General features: G+C 33.9%; 3 protein-coding genes across 3 annotated transcripts; 2 read left to right on the top strand and 1 right to left on the bottom strand.

Annotated features, from left to right (window-relative positions):
* Positions 1–479: 479 nt before the first annotated feature.
* On the bottom strand, positions 480–7,584 carry LOC106713688 (lactase-phlorizin hydrolase). Its single transcript, XM_014506532.2, has 12 exons — positions 7,516–7,584; positions 7,280–7,422; positions 6,536–7,200; positions 5,762–6,070; positions 5,278–5,516; positions 4,716–4,870; positions 2,783–2,834; positions 2,507–2,649; positions 1,759–2,423; positions 1,205–1,513; positions 765–1,003; positions 480–683 (listed from the first exon to the last, which is right to left on the bottom strand). Exons 1-12 carry the CDS (start codon positions 7,533–7,535, stop codon positions 524–526), a joined length of 3,099 nt encoding a protein of 1,032 aa, XP_014362018.2. The 5' UTR covers positions 7,536–7,584; the 3' UTR covers positions 480–523.
* A 470-nt stretch (positions 7,585–8,054) lies between these two features.
* LOC106713689 (myrosinase 1) lies at positions 8,055–10,146 on the top strand. The gene is made up of 6 exons (XM_014506533.2): positions 8,055–8,085; positions 8,166–8,308; positions 8,377–9,041; positions 9,228–9,536; positions 9,615–9,853; positions 9,980–10,146. The coding sequence occupies exons 1-6, from the start codon at positions 8,066–8,068 to the stop codon at positions 10,137–10,139; spliced, it is 1,536 nt and encodes a 511-aa protein (XP_014362019.2). The 5' UTR covers positions 8,055–8,065; the 3' UTR covers positions 10,140–10,146.
* Positions 10,147–12,301: 2,155 nt separating this feature from the next.
* Positions 12,302–15,994, top strand: LOC123723639 (myrosinase 1-like). Its single transcript, XM_045686982.1, has 6 exons — positions 12,302–12,366; positions 12,925–13,061; positions 13,405–14,069; positions 14,371–14,679; positions 14,894–15,132; positions 15,807–15,994. The coding sequence occupies exons 1-6, from the start codon at positions 12,329–12,331 to the stop codon at positions 15,964–15,966; spliced, it is 1,548 nt and encodes a 515-aa protein (XP_045542938.1). The 5' UTR covers positions 12,302–12,328; the 3' UTR covers positions 15,967–15,994.
* The last annotated feature ends 6,510 nt before the right edge of the window (positions 15,995–22,504 follow it).

Below are 22,504 nucleotides of genomic sequence, written 5' to 3'. Positions count from 1 at the left end.
CTACTTGATAAAGCTACATTTTAAAAGTATATCAAGTTTAGCACGTGTTGTTTATACACATATGAAGCAAGCATATTATCTATATGAAGTAACATTTATGATAAGTGCACTCGATTAGGTGCAAGGTTCCCGCTTATGTTTAACTGCCACGCTCGAGTAAATCCAAATATCCCCGCTTCGGTTCCAATACTATTAGGTTTGTATTTTTATTCTTTATCACATGTGAAACCTTTTTGAACAAGCAACGGGCACTCAGTGAATCTTGAATTAATCAAATGATGGCTTATTTCTATGAAACACTCCTCAAGGGTTTGGATATATCTCATATTACTAAGGCCATTCGATGTTTAAATAATTTAAAATATTAAACTTTAAAAGGATTGATTTCGTAACAGTTTAAATAAAACCTATTTAGTCACGCTAACGTTCCGTGTTTAATAGGTATAAGATAATAAAAACAAAGTTTTATTTATACCGCATTTACTTAATTACGTATAATATTATACACTATGTTACGAAAAAGTTAGTGTCCTTCATCGATGGTCATGACGTCAGTATCGGGCTCGTAGTGCATGTCGAGCTCACGCGTGCGCAGAATCTGTTTGTACACGAAGGCGGACTTGCGAGGCGTGCGCGTGCGCTCCGGACTTTCGTAGTCCACCTCGTACAGACCAAAGCGCTCACTGTCAATGAAATGAATTCGAATTATTTATTTTTATAACAAGAAATATAATAAATATGTAACCATTATTAAGTGTGCGTACGTGTATCCTCTTAGCCATTCGAAGTTGTCCATTAGACTCCATGCTGTATAACCTTGGATATCTGATCCGTCCTCAATGGCGTCCAGTACAGCGTTTAAGTGATGTCTGTAGTATTTAATGCGATCATCATCATTCAAACCTCCGTGTGAAGCAAAACCATTCTCAGTAATAATAATAGGAGGATTGCCGTAATCCTCTCTTATTTTCGTTAACAACTTGTAGAATCCCCACGGAACAAACTGAAAAAATATGCCCATGAGTTTTCGTGATAAACTAAAACCAAAAATGTAACTAAGCTTTTGGTAAACTAAGCTATGTTGTTTCATGTTACATAAAACCTTTCTTAAATTAAATAGTGACTCATCCTAAATTATGAGCACCAAACCGAGTTAGGAATAACATGTTTTTCGCTGGAATCTTTTGATCATAAAAAAACTTACTTTCGTGAAGTCCGATTCACCAATAACCCAATCGTCGTAGGTGTACATTACAGCGCCTAAGTCATCGTCAAATGATGGTGATTCGTAATAAGTCATTGTAGACTCATTGCGATATACAAAATTTGTATAATAATGATTGAGTCCAAAGTAATCAGATGTGCCGCGAATGTAATCAATTTCCTCCTGAGTAAATTCCGGTAGCCTCGATCTGGGAAATCCTTGTTCAGCGCTTTTAGCGGCAACTCTTTCTTTGAGGGATTTGGGAAAATCGCCGGTCTCCGAAAATATAGGATGAGAATAAAGGCCCCACTAGAAATTACAATTATTAGTCAGATTGTACAAAAAAATAATAATAGCAGTTATCCTAACGAAAAGCACATTTCGTATTTAATTAGGTATCTATACCCCTTAATCATTCACCAAAGTTCACGTTATATTTTTTGTAAACAAAGCTTTTGTTGCATTAACAATTTTAAACTCTTTACGGTATGACGTCTTGGTCTAGAATCATAGTATTTTCAAGAGCTAATAGTAAAAATAAGTACGTTACTGACCGAAAAATCATTAGCCTCTTCAGCAACTTGTAAAAATTCTTCATGTTCCGTATCGTAATACTGCGCGATAATAGTCATAAAAATCGAGCCTCCCTGAGTTGGACGAAACTCTTCATCGTAAATATGATATGCCTTAGCATGAGCAAGCAACAAGTTTTTTGTACACATGTAATCTGCGACACCTTTGATATTAAGAAGAGGCGCCAGCGCGTTGTCTCCATAGCCAGCATAGCAAACGGCGTGAGCTTCATTGATTGTAATCCAATGTTTAACTCTATCGCCAAATAACTCGAACGCAACACGTGTGTAGTCTGAATACCAGTCAACAATATTAGGGTTGGTCCATCCACCCATTTCCTGTAATTTTTGTGGCAAATCCCAATGATACAGGGTAACCATTGGCTTAATGTTGTATTTGAGCATTTCATCAATTAAATTATTGTAATATTGAACACCTGCTTCATTTATTTTATCAGGAAAACTGGTTGGTAAAATTCTTGGCCACGACAAAGAAAATCTGTAATGGTCCAATCCCAACTCTCTCATCATCTCTACGTCCCTCTTATATTGGTGATAAGAATCGTCTGCAATGTCACCATTTAAACAGTCTGTGGTAACGCATGGATTTTCGTGTGTTACATGGTCCCAAATGCTTTCTGTTTTTCCTGTAAAATTTGTTAACAATTGTCAATACTTTGTATTTAGTTCAAATAGAGTATGTAAATATATCATATTAGATTGTGCGTACCATCTTTATCCCACGCTCCTTCTACCTGATAGGAAGCGGTGGCTGTGCCGAAAAGAAAATTGTCAGGAAATTTTCTTACTTCATGACGAACTTGATCAATTATTTTACTTTGGACTATTACTATGGACGCAGTGACGATAAAACTGTAATATTAAAGTGCAATTGTAACTTATTCGGAAAAACATCTCATTCAAAAACAGTATACTTAGTATATATTTGTATATTTTATCTTGTTATATTAATTTTTATTTTGGAATATAAGGTGTACAGACTTACAGTAGTTGTATCCCCGCCATTGCAAACTTTACCTCCACTGAAGGTAGCTTACCTTATTTATATCAATTTTAGCGAACTGCATTGACATTTTTATCATTTATCTTGACAATTCACCATTATCTTATGAGCACTTTGTTTTTTTTTTGTGTTTTCAACCATCAACATATTATTTGTTGTGTTGTGGTACATACTTATGAGATGAATTAAAAAGCATCCATTATACGACCAAAGGACTTGCATCCCATTCTGAACAATTATATTTCTGATAACTACTGCTTGTCTTTACGGTCGTTACAATTTTGTTCGCCGATCGTTATCATTTGTACTTAATAAAGCAAAAATAAAATGCGATACAGAAAATGATAATACACTCATGTGACCTAGTTCGGTAAAAACATTACCAATACAAGTCTAACCACTAATTAACCGTCAATCATATCTATTTTTTACTTTTAAAAAAATCGATGTTCTTAAAAAAAGAACATTTTTTCCTTCTCTTTTATTTTTATTTAATTTATCTAAAAAAATTAACAATACTACTCTTTTATGTTTTTACTATAGAACAGATTATCAGTATATCTTTTTACCCATAATCTATATCTATATATATAAAAGAAAGTTGTGTTAGTTACGCCATTTATAACTCAAGAACGGCTGAATCGATTTGACTGAAAATTGGTGGGCAGGTAGCTTAGGACCAGGAAAAGGACATAGGATAATCTTTACCCCGTTTTCTATTTTTTTTTTATTCCGCGCGGACGGAGTAGCGGGTAAAAGCTAGTCAGGGATAAAAGGACAAAGGGATATCCCGAAAGAGTAAATTGGCAAGGGTTTAAGGACGTTACGGGCTAAATTCAGTATCGACAAATGACCATGAATTTCACCTACATAGAAAAGATCCGCATCAGTAAATATAATATTAACATTGGACTTTGACATTTATCTTTTTGATTGATTGAATGATCTATTTATCATTCATGTTTTATTACATAACATACTTGGTATGGATTTAAATATTTAAAATGTAACAAACATTCGTTTCGATTATTTGTGAATTTAATTATTTTTAATAAGAGAGCCGTGGAGAGACACAGAAAGCTATTCTTTGTTTCTCCACGTCTCTTTTTCGCTATACTCAGTACAGCTTTAAAGTTATTAGATCGAAGTTAAGCAGGTGTTAGAAACATTAAAAACTATTATTTAAGTTTAAGCAAATTCAATGTCTTGCGATGGATATTTTTTACGCAGTTTCTCATCAAACCAATGGGCTCATAAAATTAAATATTTTTTTGGAAATAAAAAAAATATCTATCCGCAACAGTGCGGTTTTCTCGAAACTTACTGCCACGCACAGCCGCGTTGCGTAATAGTCTGTCCACGGCGGTATTTAACCGACGCGACTTCTTCCCCGCGGAACCAAAAAAATAAATACAGGATGAATATTAAGTATGTGTTATTTCAGACTTTGTTATATACCTGTGCCAAATTCAATAAGATATGTATGTCGAAATGTTGCAGAGTAATCCGAGTAAATATTAAATCAAACGTATCCCACGGGAACCGCACACACTTCCGGTATATAAGATAGCCTATGTGTTCTTCCAGAGTATGCCATGCATCTTTACCTTATTTCATCGAGATCCGTTGAGCCGTTCTCTAGATACCTTGTAACATGTGTGGTGGCAAGGGATGTTCCATTCAAAAAATCGCTTTTATATAAGTAAGATAAGATATGTCAGTGCTTTCGTGTTACTTTTCTTGACATAATTGCCGTTTGTAATTATTTCAGATTTCTTGTGGTTACTTTATTTTTCTTTTGCTGTTATTGTATAATTGTTGGTGATGAAAAATATACTTAAAAATAATCTTGTAGACTTAAATAAAAAGATAAAAGTGACATTTAATTGTTATTTATTAGGTTAAAATGTTCAGTGTCCCTCATCGATGGTCATGACGTTGGTGTCGGGCTCATAGTGCATATCGAGCTCGCGCGTGCGCAGGATCTGCTTGTACACAAAGGCAGACTTGCGTGGCGTGCGCGTGCGCTCCGGACTCTCGTAGTCCACCTCGTACAGACCGAAGCGTTGCCTTTAAAATAATAGCTTAAATTAATCCTTCATCAAAAACAAATTTACGTGTTAAACGTTTTATTTTACTTTCTATCTATGTTTTTTTTTCTATGTGTATAAATAATAAATTATTATTATGGTATATAGTAATTTGATGATGATGTAATCCCGGCCGATATCGGCCACGGCGACTATCTTTAACTCCGGTTTTGACGTTGATGTGCTCGCATGTGGCTTATGTAGCCAATTTTGTTTGCAAAAATCCTCGCACATTGCGGACATGAGAGCACACCGTTCACGTAATTATAGCTGATAGCCGCAGGTGGTCGAGCTTTCAACTCGTCGCGTCTGGCATCCAGCTCAAGGAGCCGCCGGTTACTTACATACTAATTTATATTATGTATGTACTATGAAATATATACTGACGTATAGCCTTGAAGCCATTCGAAGTTGTCCATTAGACTCCAGGCCGTGTATCCTTGAACATCAGAGCCATCCTCCATGGCATCCAACATTGCGTTCATGTAATGCTTGTAGTAGGTAATACGATCGTCATCGTTCAAGCCTCCGAGTGTTGCAAAACCATTTTCAGTAATTATCACAGGAGGATTATCATAGTCCTGTCTTATTTTAGTTAAAAGCTTGTAGAATCCCCACGGTACAAACTGAAATAAGAATATTTTGGTGACAGTAACAATATTGCTATACTAAAACGTAAGGGCTGTCCCTTATTATTATTATTATTATATTAGTATTCTGTACTACATTGCTAGAGGAGTTGACATATCAATGAGATGGATGGACTTTGGTTAGTTTTTCAAATAAATAGACGAAAGATCTGGCAATGATTTAGAAAGGAAATTCTCACTTCTTCAAGGAAAGTGTCAGCCGACCATGTAAATACACTTACTTTTGTGAAATCTGATTCTCCAATCTTCCAATCGTCATACGTGTACATTATAACGCCGTAATCATCTTCAAAAGATGGTGATTCGTAATAATTGACAACTGACTCATTGCGATAAACATATTTTGTGAAGTAGTGATTAAGTCCAAAGTAATCAGAGGTACCGCGTATGTAGTCAATCTCTTCCTGAGTGAATTCCGGTAGCCTTGATCTGGGAAAGCCTTGTTGAGCACTTTTAGCGGCTACTGTTTCTTTTACTGATTTTGGAAAATCGCCGGTCTTCGAAAATATAGGATGAGAGTAAATCGCCCACTAAAATAAAATTATACATATTTAAGTTTAATATTTTACTTTCATAATTTTTATTAGTTATAATAATAATAATACTATAACATAATGATAATTATAATAATAATATATAATACGGTGGAAGGCATTGAGAAATGCCTATGCCCAACAGTGGGCAAATAAAAGCTGTTGATGATGATGATGATAATAACTAACAGTTGGTATCCAAGACCAAAAAAAATAATAAAAAAAAATGTTTTAAACGAATATTTTGGTCTCACAAACCCACGGTACGTAATTTAATATGTGTGTATTATGTCCGAATCTTTGAATCAGTGATAGCCGTTGACATTAAACAGTTTGTTTTTCAAAGCAGTAGATAGTACACGAAATGTAAAGATACCTACTTGTCAAAAAAATACCAGTTCTTTCAAGAAAGCCCTTATTACATATCATAAAACATTGATATTAAAATAAAATATTACTGACCAAGAAATCGTTAGCTTCCTGAGCAGCAACTGAAAATTCCTCATGCTCAGCATCGTACCATTGCGCGCTTAGCGCTATAAAAATTTTACCGCCCTGTGTAGGTCGAAACTCTTTGTCGTAAATGTGATATGCTTTAGCATGAGCTAGCAATAAGTTTTTCGAACACATATAATCTGCAACACCCTTAATGTTTAGTAGCGGAGCCATTGTTTTATCTCCATAACCAAAATTACAAACAGGGTGAGGTTCGTTGATTGTTATCCAATCTTTAACTCTATCACCAAATAACTCGAAAACAACACGTGCGTAGTCTGAATACCAATCAATAATATTAGGGTTGGTCCATCCACCCATCTCCTGCAATTTCTGTGGTAAGTCCCAATGATACAGTGTAACCATTGGTTTGATATTGTACTTGAGCATTTCATCAATCAAATTGTTGTAATATTGAACTCCTGCTCCGTTTATTTTATCTGGAAAGCTGGTTGGTAAAATTCTTGGCCAGGACAGTGAGAATCTGTAATAGTCCAAGCCCAACTCCCGCATCATCTCCACATCTCTCTTATATTGGTGATAAGAATCATCAGCGATGTCACCATTTAAACAATCCTTTGTAACGCATGGATTCTCGTGGGTAATGTGATCCCAAATGCTTTCGGATTTCCCTGCAAATTTTATTAACATTGTTCTTTTATTTACTTTAATGCTGTAGGTAGGAAAAAAGACAGCCTAAAGCCTTCATACCGTCTTCATTCCACGCTCCTTCTACTTGGTAAGAAGCGGTGGCGGTGCCGAAAAGAAAATCGTCAGGAAATTTCCGTACCTCGTGACGAACATGGTTTATAATTTTACCATCAACAATAAATATGGTCGCAGACACAAGAAGGCTGTAATATTAAAATATGATTTATAACTTCTTTTAAAAATAAGCCTGTTTTCATTTTGTGGTCTCCATATGAGGATAATGTATGACTACTTACAGGAATTGTATATCCGCCATTGCGTGAATTTACGTACTTTGAGCGTTACCAGCCTTATTTATAGCTTTATTGATGCTCTGCATGACACTTTTATCACTATCTTGACGATTTTCAATTAATCCTGCTATTGTTATAAGGACTTTGTTATTTATACCTAAATGTGAAGTAAATTTATCTTTTTTTATCTTTTTCTTTCCTTATCGGGATCAATTTTTGACAAGACATTTTTCATATAAGTACGTTAATAAAACTAAATTAAATCGAGAAGTTAAAAAAAATGACTTTACTTAGTAAGACTTTTAAAAAATTATATGTTTATTTTAAATTCAACTTAATGAATGGCGAACCCTACTTGTGTGCTCTTGTATAAGTTGATAAGATGAAATTACGACAAACGGGAGGGAAAACATGTGGAATCAGCAGTAAATTTTATTCACGATAGGGATGACAGCTATGTAGTGCTCTTGAAATTATAAGATTATGTTAGTGATAAAAGTAACAGAACGTTATAAAAAGCGGTTGAAACGTCTAAAGGAAAAAAAAACAGACGATGGCGTTACTGCAACTACTGTAAGACTCTGTTAGTTCTAGATAAGATTTGTACCCCAATGTTAGGAAGGTATTTTAATCAAATAATTTCAATTTAACAGATTTCTCGTATGTGCCTCCATAGCAATTGTCGAAAGTAAAATTATTGATAATATTCGGCACGAAGTTAGAAAATTCCCCGATGAATTCCAATTCGGTGCAGCTACTGCTTCTTATCAAGTCGAGGGGGCTTGGAATGAAGATGGTAAGTTTTTTTTAACATTTCTGTAAACTTTATACTAAAAGCTCTTTATACTAAACATATAATTTCAGGGAAATCGGAGAGTATTTGGGACCATTTATTACATGAAAACCCATGTTATGTCTTGGACTGTTCAAATGGTGACATCGCAGATGATTCTTATCACCAATATAAAAGAGACGTGGAGATGATGCGAGAGCTGGGCTTGGACTTTTACAGATTCTCACTTTCCTGGACCAGAATATTACCAACTAGCTTTCCAGACAAAATAAATGAAGCAGGAGTTCAATACTACAATAATTTAATTGATGAAATGCTCAAGTACAATATCAAACCAATGGTTACACTGTATCATTGGGACTTACCACAGAAATTGCAGGAGATGGGTGGATGGACCAACCCTAATATTATTGATTGGTATTCAGACTATGCACGTGTTGTTTTCGAGTTATTTGGTGATAGAGTTAAAGATTGGATCACTATAAATGAACCTTATCAAATTTGCTACAATGGCTATGGAGACAATTCGCTGGCGCCTTTTCTAAACATTAAGGGTGTCGCAGATTATATGTGTGCGAAAAACTTGTTGTTAGCTCATGCTAAGGCATATCACATCTATGACGAAGAATTTCGTCCAACTCAGGGTGGCTCTATTTTCATTTCTCTGAGCGCGCAGTGGTATGATGCGGAGTATGAAGAATTTGCAGTCGCCGCACAGGAAGCTAACGATTTCTTTGTGAGTTTTTTAACTTCACAACTTTTAATCTTTATTATATTTTAACTTTTATACTTTGATATTTATTTTGTTTCACATTTTCGATTAGTACAAGTTTAACAGTTTAATTAACCAATCAACCAACTAAACGTTAAAAGGATATTATTTTAGACATTGTTTAGTTTTAACATAGATTATTTTTTCTAGTGGGCTGTTTACTCGCATCCTATATTTGCTGCTAGCGGAGACTTTCCTAAATCTGTAAAAGTCGCTGTGGCTGCTAAGAGTATTGAACAAGGATATCCTAGATCAAGGCTGCCCGAATTTACTGAAGAAGAAATCGCCTACGTCCGAGGCTCTTCAGATTACTTTGGACTTAATCATTACTCAACAATGTATGTGTATCGAAATGAATCTACTTTAAGTTATTATGAGACGCCATCATTTAATGATGACCATGGAGTTATGACTTATACCTACGATGAATGGAATATTGGTGAATCGAAAAAAACGAACGTAAGTGTTGTCAAGTTTTTAAATGCTATATCTTGTTATTAATAATCAGAAATAAAAATAAAACGTATATGATTTAAGTTTGTTCCATGGGGATTTACTAAATTATTAACAAAAATAAGAGAAGATTATGGAAATCCTCCAGTCATTGTCACAGAAAACGGTTTCGCTACATACGAAGGACTAAACGATGAAGACCGCGTCACCTACTACAAACATTACATCAGCGCTATGCTAGACGCCATGGACGAAGGATCAGATATCCGTAGCTATACAGCGTGGAGCATAATGGACAATTTCGAATGGACAGCCGGTTACACGTATGTAATATTTAACCTTTTTCTAAATATCGACAGGATCAAAATGTATACCTGTTTTGGTTTTATTAATTATAATTATTGATATTTTTGTCGACTTCTTTAATGAACATATATTTACGTTGTCAGTGAACGCTTCGGTCTGTACGAGGTGGACTACGATAGTGAGGAGCGCACGCGCACGCCACGCAAATCCGCCTTTGTATATAAGCAGATACTGCGCACGCGCGAGCTCGACATGCACTACGAGCCCGACACTGACGTCATGACCATCGACGAGGGACACTGAACATTTGCACTATGCCGGTCTTAAAAAATGAAATAACTTATATTGTTTTTTAATAATAAAAATTAACTTCTTTACATGTATGTGTGTATTAATTGAAATCACAAGAATTTGTGCTCATAATAAATTAATATGCTAATAATCACTGTATTTTAAGCCGGAAGACACCATAATATTATATTTAAAAAAGTAGAAATCAATATGTAACTATTATTTCGTTTGTAGCTAAATACCAAAGGTTAACGGATAAACCTCATTATAATTCGATTTAAATGTGAAATGATATCTGTAAGAAGATCTTATAGCATCGGGAGGTAATAGGATTTTTCTAAAATGATATGTGTGTAATTTATCCCTCTTTATCCGTTTTGAGTAGGTTAACACGTGGTGCTACTTACCACTACGAAACGACCTCATTTGTAGGTACCAAGTTACGAATACAGATAAAACAGATAAGTATTATATGTACAAAAAAAGGGTAAACAAATGAATAATAGATATACAGATCTTAATGAATATTATAATGAATTTATGATAATGAAGCTGTCAACCGCGAATTCGACCGCGTAATTTAAATAAAAAAGTTAATTAGTAGCCTATGTGTTCTACCATATTCATCTTCCAAATTTCAACAAGATCCATAAAGCCGTTCTGGAAATACCTTCAAACAAACATCCATCCATCCATCCATCCATCCATCCATCCAAACATTCGCATTTATAATATTAGTAAGATTAGACTCGTAAGATTATCAAGTCATTACAAACGGGTTCATATGATTTATTATACATACTTGAGTGCAATTCAATTAATTAGTGCACTTAATTTTATTCACACCTTTTTAATATTTATTACGACTGGCGCCAGTAATTTATAGCTTTTCCAATAATTAACATGAAAATAACAAAGAAACACAAAATTGTTGCCGATAACTGTTACTGTTTGCACAACAATGAAATTTTTATCAATCCTTTAGTAATATTGTTTAATTTGTCTTTAATCTGACGACAAATTATTTTATGTTTTTTTAACTTGTATAATTTCATACGAATTTCCTCACTTTTTATGTCATAAAATGTTTCGGAGTTCGGCATGAACTTAAATTCATCCTTACTAAATTCAAAATTACTCATTGTTCGATATTGTAACATGTGCTATTAGTGTTAAGATATAAATAAATAAACTGATTTTTTAAACACATTTTTCTTAATTTCATTATATGTAAATGGATGGATGGATGACGAGATGTTTATACTAAGGTAACTCTAGAACAACTGTATAGATCTGGATGAAATTGAACAAAGATAGATTACATCTAGATTAAAAATGTAGTCTATTTTGTACTGAACAAATGTAAGGTTCTCGTGGGGATAGACTTGTTATTTTTTAAATATATTTCTTGATAATTCCGTAAAGAATCCACATTTTAATTCCACGCAAACGAAGTTGCGGGCCACTACTAGTAACCATATCAAAGTCATGTGTTATTTATGAATTCTAGTTATATTCAAGTACGTTACAGTGCATTAAGTAATTTATCAAAGGCTTTATTGTTATAACCTCGAAAGAATGGTGAAGGTTAATATTTTAAATAGTTATCTTGAATAAATTTTAAATCGTTTTAGCTAACATTATTGACCTAAATTCTAGTATGAAATGTGAAGTAGTAATCAGAAATGCTAATAGCCTAATTGAATAATCAGTTAATTGAAGTTTTATATTGTTAATATAAATGAAATTGTTCTAACAACCCATCACTTAGTCGGTTCGAATATCCTAGCACACGTCTAGAGCTTAGTTGGATTGGTTAATAGAAATATTAATAAAATTCAAATTAAATTAATTAAAATTAAAAAAAAATAATTCAATATTTTACATACGAAAAAGTTATTTTGTTACAGTGACAAACATACTAAGCTTATATGATTCGAAAAACAAGATTAAATTTTTGTTGTTGACGGAAGCCTAAGTAAAATAAGAGTAAAGTATAATTTATATTAAAAACTGTAACAATTAACAGCGGTAAAGTTATACTTACCGCTGTTAGTTAATACTTAATGTTTATTTGTAACCCTACATTGTAGAGATGGTGAGTTAGTGATAAACTTGCAGCGGAAATTATTAATATACAATAAAACCGTTGGGAATTAAACAACAATTTGCATTTGTGGCATAACGCTCGCGGCGAGTAAATGCGGGCGGTCGAAATGTGCTCGCACACACGTTTGCTGTGAGTTTTTAAAAGTGCATTTATTATTGATTATATTTCTCTATTTAATGCTGTGTTTGCAAATTAAAAAAGCAATTTGCGAAATTTGGAAATCAAATAAAAAAAACTAAAACTAAATTAAATGTAATTTTTTTAGGTTCATCTGTAAATCTCGATAAATTTATTATTAAAGTTAAAAAGAAGGTAAAAACATTTCACGAATAGGATTTTGTATTAGATCAATATATAAATCTTGATATAAGATAATTTTGTGTAATAAGTTATCGTTGGAAAAGTTAGAAAACTTTACAAACTGTAATTGAGCTTTGCTTCAAATGTCCATAAAGACTGAAGACTGTTATAATTTGTATGTTAAAATTTAGCCATTTGTCATTTCCATTTACGATTCTGAGACATCACACATATAAATTAGAATGTTAGCAATTCGAATGTGTCTACGCCCGATAGGGGTCGTGGTACAAATCTAATACAAATTTTGTCGATGACGCAAAGAACAATTTGTGTTAAGCCCCCGGATCTTAAACGCAACGCAGTGACTAATAATCGCGCACTTTTCAGACTCTTCGTCATCTTAAATGTGGTGTTAGTAGATAGTAAGTATCAAAATCGGCGGAGTACAAGAAAGTTTCCAGCTGGGTTTCGCTTTGGCACCGCGACAGCCGCTTATCAAGTCGAAGGAGCCTGGAATGAAGATGGTAAGCATATCTTTGTTGAATTAACTCAACTGTTAATTGTTACTTAAAGTGAAACTGTACTGTTACCAAATTCTGCTTGAATAGTACATGAACACTTTATGGCCTGTATGCCCTTAACATTTTAGATTTATAATTCATAAAGTATATGAGATCACCTAATTCTAGAACTTATGTTAAAAATAATTGTTAATGAAGTTGTCCTTCTGAAACATGTAATTACATTAGCAACTAACAAGTTAGTAGTGATTGTAAAAAACAACATATTTTAACTATCATAAATTCTCAATTAAAAATCCTTTTGGTGTTTTTTCCATTACTCAATCACCGTCATTTTTTTTTTCAGGAAAAACTGAAAGTATATGGGATTACCTGACACATACGAACCCCAGCGCGATCCGAGATGGTTCGAACGGTGACACTGCCGCTAATTCCTACCACTTGTATAAGAGAGACGTGGAGATGATGCGAGAGTTAGGCTTGGATTATTACAGATTTTCTTTATCTTGGCCTCGCATCCTACCCACGGCATTCCCAGACAAGATTAACGAAGCTGGAGTGGAGTACTATAATAACTTGATAGACGAAATGCTTAAATATAATATAGAACCCGTGGTCACGATCTATCATTGGGATCTGCCGCAGAAACTGCAGAAGATGGGTGGCTGGTCGAATCCGTATATAATCGACTGGTATTCAGATTTTGCTCGCGTCTGTTTTAAATTATTCGGACATAAGGTTAAAAAATGGATCACGATAAACGAACCGGCACAAATTTGTGACTTCGGTTATGGCAGGGATTTACTAGCTCCTATGCTTCAAATACCAGGAGTTGCCGACTATATATGTGCCAGGAATTTGCTGCTGGCTCACGCGAAAGCATATCACATATACGATAAAGAGTTTAGACCAAAACAGAACGGTGCTATATTCATTTCATTGAGTGCTCAATTTTATTCATACGAATTTGAAAAATACAAAGAAGCCGCTTTAGAAGCAAATGACTTTAATGTATGTATTTATTATCTCATACTACAATATCGTTTTATGTGAATTTTAACATACAAAAATTATCTCGGTTTTTTAAATTTATTTCAAGGTAGCGTTAAATGGTACAGCATATTGTGTTACCAATTAAAAAAATTCCACTAAATAAAATTATTAATTTTCGGATAATAATCTTCATGATAATAGAGTTTCACGCGCAAATATAATATACGTCGGGGGTTTGTGCTTCATTTACACTAAAAATTAAATTTCTTTAAGATTAAATACATAAAAACGTATTATTATGTATGAATTTTCGTTTCAGTGGGCCATATATTCGTATCCTATATTTTCTAAAACTGGCGACTTTCCACCTTCTATGAAAAAAAGAGTGGCGCGGAAGAGTGCTGAACAAGGCTTCTTCAGATCCAGGCTTCCGGAATTGAACCCTGAAGAAATCGCTTTCATCAAAGGCACTTCAGATTATTTTGGTCTCAATCATTATTTCTCGTACTACGTGTACAGAAATGATTCGGTGAATGGTATGTTTGAATCACCCTCCACTGACGACGATCTTGGAGTTGCCACTTACTTCGGAGATCGGTGGCAAATCGGAGAGTCTAATGCTACCATGGTAATTTTCTATATTATTTACATATCTAAAAATCATATTAAACTAAGAATGGAATAACGATATCACCCATGAGTTAAAACTCTAATGGAACATGTTTTATTTTATCAAAAACGGTTAATTCATTCGTGGAATTAACACACCAAAGGATTTTATATTAATTTAAAGCTAAAATAACTTTATTATTTAAGCTAACCGATAAAAAAATCTCTTCTAGTTCGTGCCGAAGGGTTTCTATTATCTTTTGACGAAGATAAGAAATGATTACAACAATCCTCCGGTGTTTGTGACCGAGAACGGCTTTGCGACACGCGGCGGGTTGCGGGACGACGACCGCGTCACTTACTACCGCTACTACATCTCCGCCATGCTGGATGCCATCGCCGAGGGCTCTGACATACGCGCCTACACCGCTTGGAGCATGATGGATAACTTTGAATGGACGGCTGGTTACACGTACGTATCTAACATTCATTGTTAGAATTGGCTACGCCGCAAAATATGACTAGTGAATAAAAATTGACCTGCTGTATACCATTTGTATAAAAAAGTTCTTGCCATGCCAAGAAGAAAACAGACGGCAAAAAAAAAACATTCATAGTTATCGCATGTTACCATCAATTCATCTTCACCCTGACCGACTTGCCGTAGCACCATTACATGTGTGCCAGGTATATGCCAGGTGCATGTGTGCAGACACAATGAAGTGAGTTGCAAATTTTGGGCAATACCGGATGGTATAGTAAAAAATTATCTTTAGTAATAACCATGACTTTATTAACTCATCTTCCAATTCCCTACTAAGTTGCCGAAGAAGGCCGCAACCTGAATCTATTTTTGGTCGCGTGATTTATTTCAAGCCTTAACCAGGTCTTTATTTCCGGTGGCACTGATCATCTTCGCGTTACTTCTGTGTTGTTACGGAATTTTTGTAGAATATTCTATTCGATAATTATATCAGTTAAATAAACACGCAATTTACCTGCCAATAAAGAAAAAAACATTATTAACACCTATAATGAATTTAAGGATTCTATTCATTATATATTATTTATTGTATGGACTTATGTACCTAAAGACCTTTAGGATAAGTCGAGACAGTACAATATATGCCTAATGTTTTGTTCCAGAGAGCGTTTTGGTCTGTACGAGGTGGACTTCTCGAGTCCGAATCGAACGCGCACGCCACGGAAATCCGCCTTCATCTACAAACAAATTGTACGCACGCGCGAACTCGACTGGTACTATGAACCTGAAAGTTACGTCATGACTATAGATAAGGGACATTAACAGGTATACTGCAAAATTCTTAAGAATGTACCGAGTTTTTTTTTTTCATTTTTGCAATAAAATTTGAAGTTTTTATTCTTTTTATTTTTGAACGTTCAAAGAACACCAAGCAAAGTCATTATAAAGCTACAGATACCGCTTCTATTTGAACATTTTAATTGAAATAAAATAGTACGAAATTGTTATTAGCTAGTAAGCAAAATGCTTCGTTGTCCCGCGAAAGATTTTATTCCAATAATTAAAATAGAAAATGAACCTTGCTTTACGATAGCATTAATTCTTGTATAAAGCAGTTTTAATGACAAAAATAAACACTTTGTCTGTACGGTGTAAACACCGCATATTACATGTTTTCCCATCATCAGCAATTTCACACAAACCAGTTCACATTCGGTCACCATTCCTACAGCATGTGCTCACTACCATTAAAAACATTTAGCCGTGGTTTTAGAGAGTAAACCATATTATTTTCCTAAACTCGGTATTATTATTCGCATGTAGGTACCACTCCGTACATTGTCACTTTGTAGTTCTTAAGGCGGGTTTCCACGATGCCTGATTTTCTAGATGGACGCGAGCGGACGACGCACACAGATAGATTTGCCCGCATTTTGTATCGAGTCACGTGTTCTATTTTCATTATCACTGTACTTCACAAAAATAATTTGAAATTTATTTTTCAATAATAGTTGTTAAAATAACTGTTAAAATGCTGTTACGTTATTTGATTGTTTTTGTAAAGTAAACGGTAGCTCGCGATGAAACGTTACTTAATACGACAACAGAAATGTATCCACACTTGGATTGAAATAAAAACATTGTCACGTAGGTCAACGACACCCAACATCGCAGTATTATATAAAAAGACCATCTGTTATATTATGAATGAATAAATTTAATCAGAAACTACAATCTTAAAATAACGGTTTTAGTCGATGAAAGAGCTTAGATTTTTTTTGACATGTTAAATAATTTTAAACTTAATTGAATGAAGTGCAATTGCAATTGGTAAATATTTCTAAATTTGATGTTATTTTATTAATTTCTTATTATTATAACATTTTGAATAGATCTTGTTATTTGATGTTTTAAATAATGTCGGAAAAACATTTTTAACGTCTGATCCACTAGTTAGAGTAATTAAGGTCTAGTTTGATTTCAATAGAATAGGGTCCGTTCTCCGCCGGCCCGACTCACTGACTCGGGAAAATCCTAACAAAAGCCTCTAATGAATTGGATCTTCCAGCTTAATTAAGCTGGAAGATCTTCAAATGACGGAAAACAGATACCTTGTTAATAACACATTAAAGAAGCCTTTCAACAGAGATTATTGATATCAAAGTTTTATCACTTACAGTTCAGTCGGTACACACCAACTACTAACATGAATAAAAAACAAATTTATGTTTGTCCGCATTGTGTTTCCACACCAATGGTAAAGTTGATTTAAAACTTTAGAATTGTGTACTTATAACTATATACTCAAAGTGTGTACTGAGGTTTGTTTCCTATAATGATTTTTTTGTTTTATTGAAACTTTAAAATTGCTCTACGACAGTATTCAAATTATGTAGTCGAGTTCAGCCAATGAAAGAAACAGACTTCAAACACTAGCTAGGACTACTCTTTTTGGTTAAATTTTAAGCACAGTTGATTTATAGATATTAAGGAAATTACGCGATCTGATGAAGGTGTTAGACAAATAATGTATACGTGAATAAAGTTATTTTAAATTAACAAAGTCATTGATTATGAATTATGAATGAATTGTTTGTAAAAAGAAGTACTAGTTTGTAATAATAGTTGTTTATTTTACACAAGAATTCTACGTGTTAAAAATGTGACGTGCATTTAGCATCCATTTATATATTATATATGTCAATTTTCCTTTTCGCTTAATACCTGAGAGCCTCACCGACAGATCGCGTTTGGACGTAATTGTGTTTGCCGCGTCGTCGCTGCGAACCCATTTCGAGCTAAATCCATTCAACGTTGGATTTTCGTTGGAGTAATTTTCAAAGCTTTCAGTATATTTGTAATAAAAATGAGTGATTGAGATCGGTATTACTTGATTTACAAAATAATTATCTATTTCTACCAATGGAAATCTGTATATCTGTATTTTAAAAGCTATACCCTAAACTATAGATGAACCCATTATATGGTAAAAATTGTACTCTACGACTAAAAGTCACAGTCTTTTGCTACTTAGTAGCTTTCTGCGTGAATTATAAAAACAGTAGTTGTCGCCCGCGACTCCGTCCGCGCGGGATTAAAAGAAAACGTAATAAATAGCCTTCGTGTTCATCCAGACTGTGTTCTACATTGTGCCAAATTTCATCAAGATCCGTTTAGCCGTTCCGGAGATACCTTCAAACAAATATCCATCCATCCATTCATCCATCCATCAATCTAAACATTCACATCTATATATATAAAAGAAAGTCGTTTTAGTTACACTATTTATAACTCAAGAACGATTGAATCGATTTGACTGAAAATTGATGGGCAGGTAGCTTAGAACCAGGAAACGGACATAGGAACTTTTCTATCTTGTGTGCATTTTTTTTATTCCGCGGACGGAGTCGCGGGTAAAAAAAATGAAAAGCTAGTTTATGATATTAATAAGATTAAATATCTAACACTCAACTTCCAAAGACGCATGGAATAAAACTTTGGATATAACTTTGACTTTATACTGTTTTTATTAACAAAAGACTTTGCCCCTTTTCTTTCCGTCTCGAGGATATTACAAAAAGTTCAGTTCTAATAAAAACTACATTTTCGGACATCATCAATCACCGCGAAATGTATTTGGAACAGACACGCCTGTTTTTATGAAAGATTAATATTTATTCTATGAACCGAGGTTAATCTTAGGTATTTTTTTTTTTTGTTTTATTCTAACAAGCACCGAGACTAAGAAGCTACTCGACTATTATAATGATAAAAAACACAAATAAAAAGGATTTTTTATAGTATAGGATGAAAAGGTAAGCTTAAATGTGTGAATATAGAAGATGTGTTGTAAAGATAATTTTTTTTTATCACTGAGAGTGATAATAGAGCGACCACTCTGGTGAATTGTAGTCTATGCCTGCCTTAATTATTAGGCGTTACGCTTACGAACTCCGATGCTGACCGTGTATTTACTATTTATTCCTGGTAACATTTACATACCTTGAAAAACATACATTTGTATGTACGAAACATTTCATGATTAATGTATCCGGTAACTTACCTTTATGCAACCGTCATATAAATTAAGGTTGCCATACTTAATTTGCTGATAAAAATTATATAAACTAGTCCAAGGACTTGTTAATAAAGGTAATGTTAAAATTTATATATATTTTAACTTATAAGTTTTCTTAAGTACACTTAATTTTGCAAAAAAATATCTTATTATGAAATACCTATAAAATAACATGTAATTATGTAAATTTTATTTACAAAACGCCGTATTTAAGAACTAGCGAAACTGGTGATGTTAATATTTTGTTTATGCATGTGAGATTGTTAGACCGAAGAATAAAGTCTAGATGGATTTTGTGAAAAAGGCTGTGAGTAAGAAAGGAGTGAATTCATATAATATGACGGCTGATAGTATGGAGTAGAGAGAGTAGTACATAGTGGGTGACCCTTCACAGGGAAAAGGGCAGGTTGATAATTTAAGATTGTTTAGTAACATATTTTATAAATAGGTTAAAAACATTTAATATTACACAAATGTTTACTCAGAATCTGTAGTATTGAAGCTTGGCTGTGTAGCGAATGCTGCAAATTCCACGACTTGATCCCGTACTCGTATAACTGGCCAACATCAAACATACGGGATACTTACTCGTACAGTTACATTTTTCGCGAATGCAATTTATTTTTACAAAGCTAAATAAAAAAGCAAACATTGTACATTCCTTTGTTTTTAGTAATAAAAAGACATAAAAGTATGATTTCAAATAGTCTGTGAATTTAGAACAACGGTTTTATTATTTATGAAATGGTTTACACAGCTGTAGTACATGAATAATCTTTTCCCCATTTTAAAGTACCACGAGTAAAAAATCAATTTATTGACGTAAATCCGATTTGATAAAAAAAAAAACAAAATGCAATTCGTCAATTCAATACTGAGAAATAAAATAAATTTATCTTATATATATAAAAGAAAGTTGTGTTAGTTACACCATTTATAACTCAAGAACGGCTGAATCGATTTGACTGAAAATTGGTGGGCAGGTAGCTTAGAACCAGGAATAGGACATAGGATAATTTTTACCCCGTTTTCTTTTTTTTTATTCCGCGCGGACGGAGTCGCGGGAAAAAGCTAGTTTATATTATAAACGACCACACAGAAAACAGGCGTGAAGTGGAAGTAATTCCGCGTTTCGTCTGATGAGTGTGGTACCGGAGGCCTAATTTTAGTCCTCTTTCCCTTCCCATCCTTTTCTTATTAGGAAAGGATGGGAAGGGAAAGTGGATTTGGCGGAAGAGGGGACGCATAGGAAGAAGAAATATCCTCTTTCAGTGCGTCCCTTTCATTTGCAGATGTCTATGGGCAACGGTCGCCTCGCTATTTCAGCGAATACAGGTGGCCGTTTGCTCGTTTGCCACCTTATGAAATAAAAAAAAAAAACAGCTTACAAACATAATATCTAAACTGTTAGTCCCCAACCTCAAACTCTCTCACACATATGAATGAGGTTGTCACACAAGTTAGCTTAGTTATCAAACATGAATTGGGATACAAGAGTTTACAGCACAGGGACTGTTCATTCCGCAACTGTCAAAAGTTGCCAACACGTTGTGTTTGAGGCTACAACTTTTGACAAAACAATTCAGGAGCTGAATTTGCAACTGGCCTGATTTTATATGAAGCTTTTCGAGATTATTTAAAAATCTTTTTTGTACACTCCCTCTTTTCAATTATCCAACAGCAAGTAAAAAAAGCAATTGTTATTTAAAAACAAAAAAAAATAACTACTAGTCCTTCTCTTTGAAGGTATGCGCTAGTAGCAATCACTGTTTCTAGAGGTAAGAAATATTAAGACTTAATTGACAATACGTCCCATTCGTTTTACTAATACCAAGAAGGCGTGTTCAGAGTACATAAATTTGAACTATACGTTAACTGATAAAACACAGTACGTGTAAAATATTGAAATAGTCTCACGTATTACTTAACACTCCTTATTCAATTAACACGTATGTACGTCGCAAACACAACATCTTTGAACGTTTAATACCAATTTCACTCAAATAAAAGTCGCCACTCTACCATAAACATTTAATAAAGTGTGGGACTTGTACTTTGTGCGCAGGTGTTAATAGAGATGATAAAATAACGTTTGTCAACAGAAAGCTCGTTTGATCCGCATAATAATATATCATAACGAACGCTTAAAGTTAACAAGGCAACACAAACTTTCATGTCACAAAGGCTCGACATTCTAAAAAAAACTTAATTTTAAGCTAGAAGGTAATTAATTTTTGTCGAATGGTTGATTTGCACAAATGAATACATGTTCCTCTACAAACTCCTAAAACATTACGCCCTTCATTTACTCTATAGTACAAGTATGCGTGCAAAAATGAGGTAGGCGCATGCCTGTATTTAAATTTTAAGTTTTACTACCAATATCCGATCTTTATCAATTTTGAATTACAATTAAATAGTTAACAAATGAATTGATTTATCACGATTGAAAGTAATCTCGTTCACATCCCACCTAACGAGATGCTCTGTAGTCGAGATTGCCAAATTTCCGTGCTGTTGAATAAATTGTTGCAGTATTGTACCGTGGGATTATGAAGTAAATACACATGTCGAAAACGCGGACACTTTCATAAGCATTTCAAATTATTTCTGAACTCCCAACATACAAAATGTTCCCATGAATTATACAACAAAATCATCCTCATATTTTTATTTGTATAACTTAAAGAATACCAGTAGACTTTTGTTTTTTATTTTGATTATCCTGGCAAATAGAACATTATCACTTTTAAAAAGTTAAGAAATATGAGCATAAACAACTCGATTTTATCTTAACTTCCGTTACTACGAGTACATTAGTCTGTACATGTGTCCGCCTCTCAAATGACAATATGTCACACGCACGACCCACGTCATTACTTTTCCGCGAAACATAATTCCGAATGTCACGCTTTCGTTTCAAGTTTAATTAATTCCATGCGAAGCTCGATTTTACACTCTCAATTTCTAAACACGTCGAAATTTTTCGTTCAACGCATACAAAGCTTTTTTATTTTCACAATAAAGCGTTGTTAGTAACCCTGGTTGTAAACAGTATATTTTGAGTATTAAAATTTCAATACGTAACTTAGGATACGATACTTAAGTCATAGCCCATTACGTGACCTTTGATTATTCAATTAGCATTGTTCAAGCCCCAGATAAAACAATAGTATACAGCATGTTGTTTTTGATATTTACGATATGCAAACTGGCAGAGTCGACTCAAATTATCTTCATGTAAACACGATTTGTTTACACTGGAGCTTCTTGCAAATTTGT

Source organism: Papilio machaon, chromosome 1, assembly GCF_912999745.1.
Source record: "Papilio machaon chromosome 1, ilPapMach1.1, whole genome shotgun sequence".
NCBI lineage: Eukaryota > Metazoa > Arthropoda > Insecta > Lepidoptera > Papilionidae > Papilio > Papilio machaon.
The sequence above is the reverse complement of the archived record's forward strand: the minus strand, read 5'-3'. Positions and strand labels throughout refer to the sequence as shown.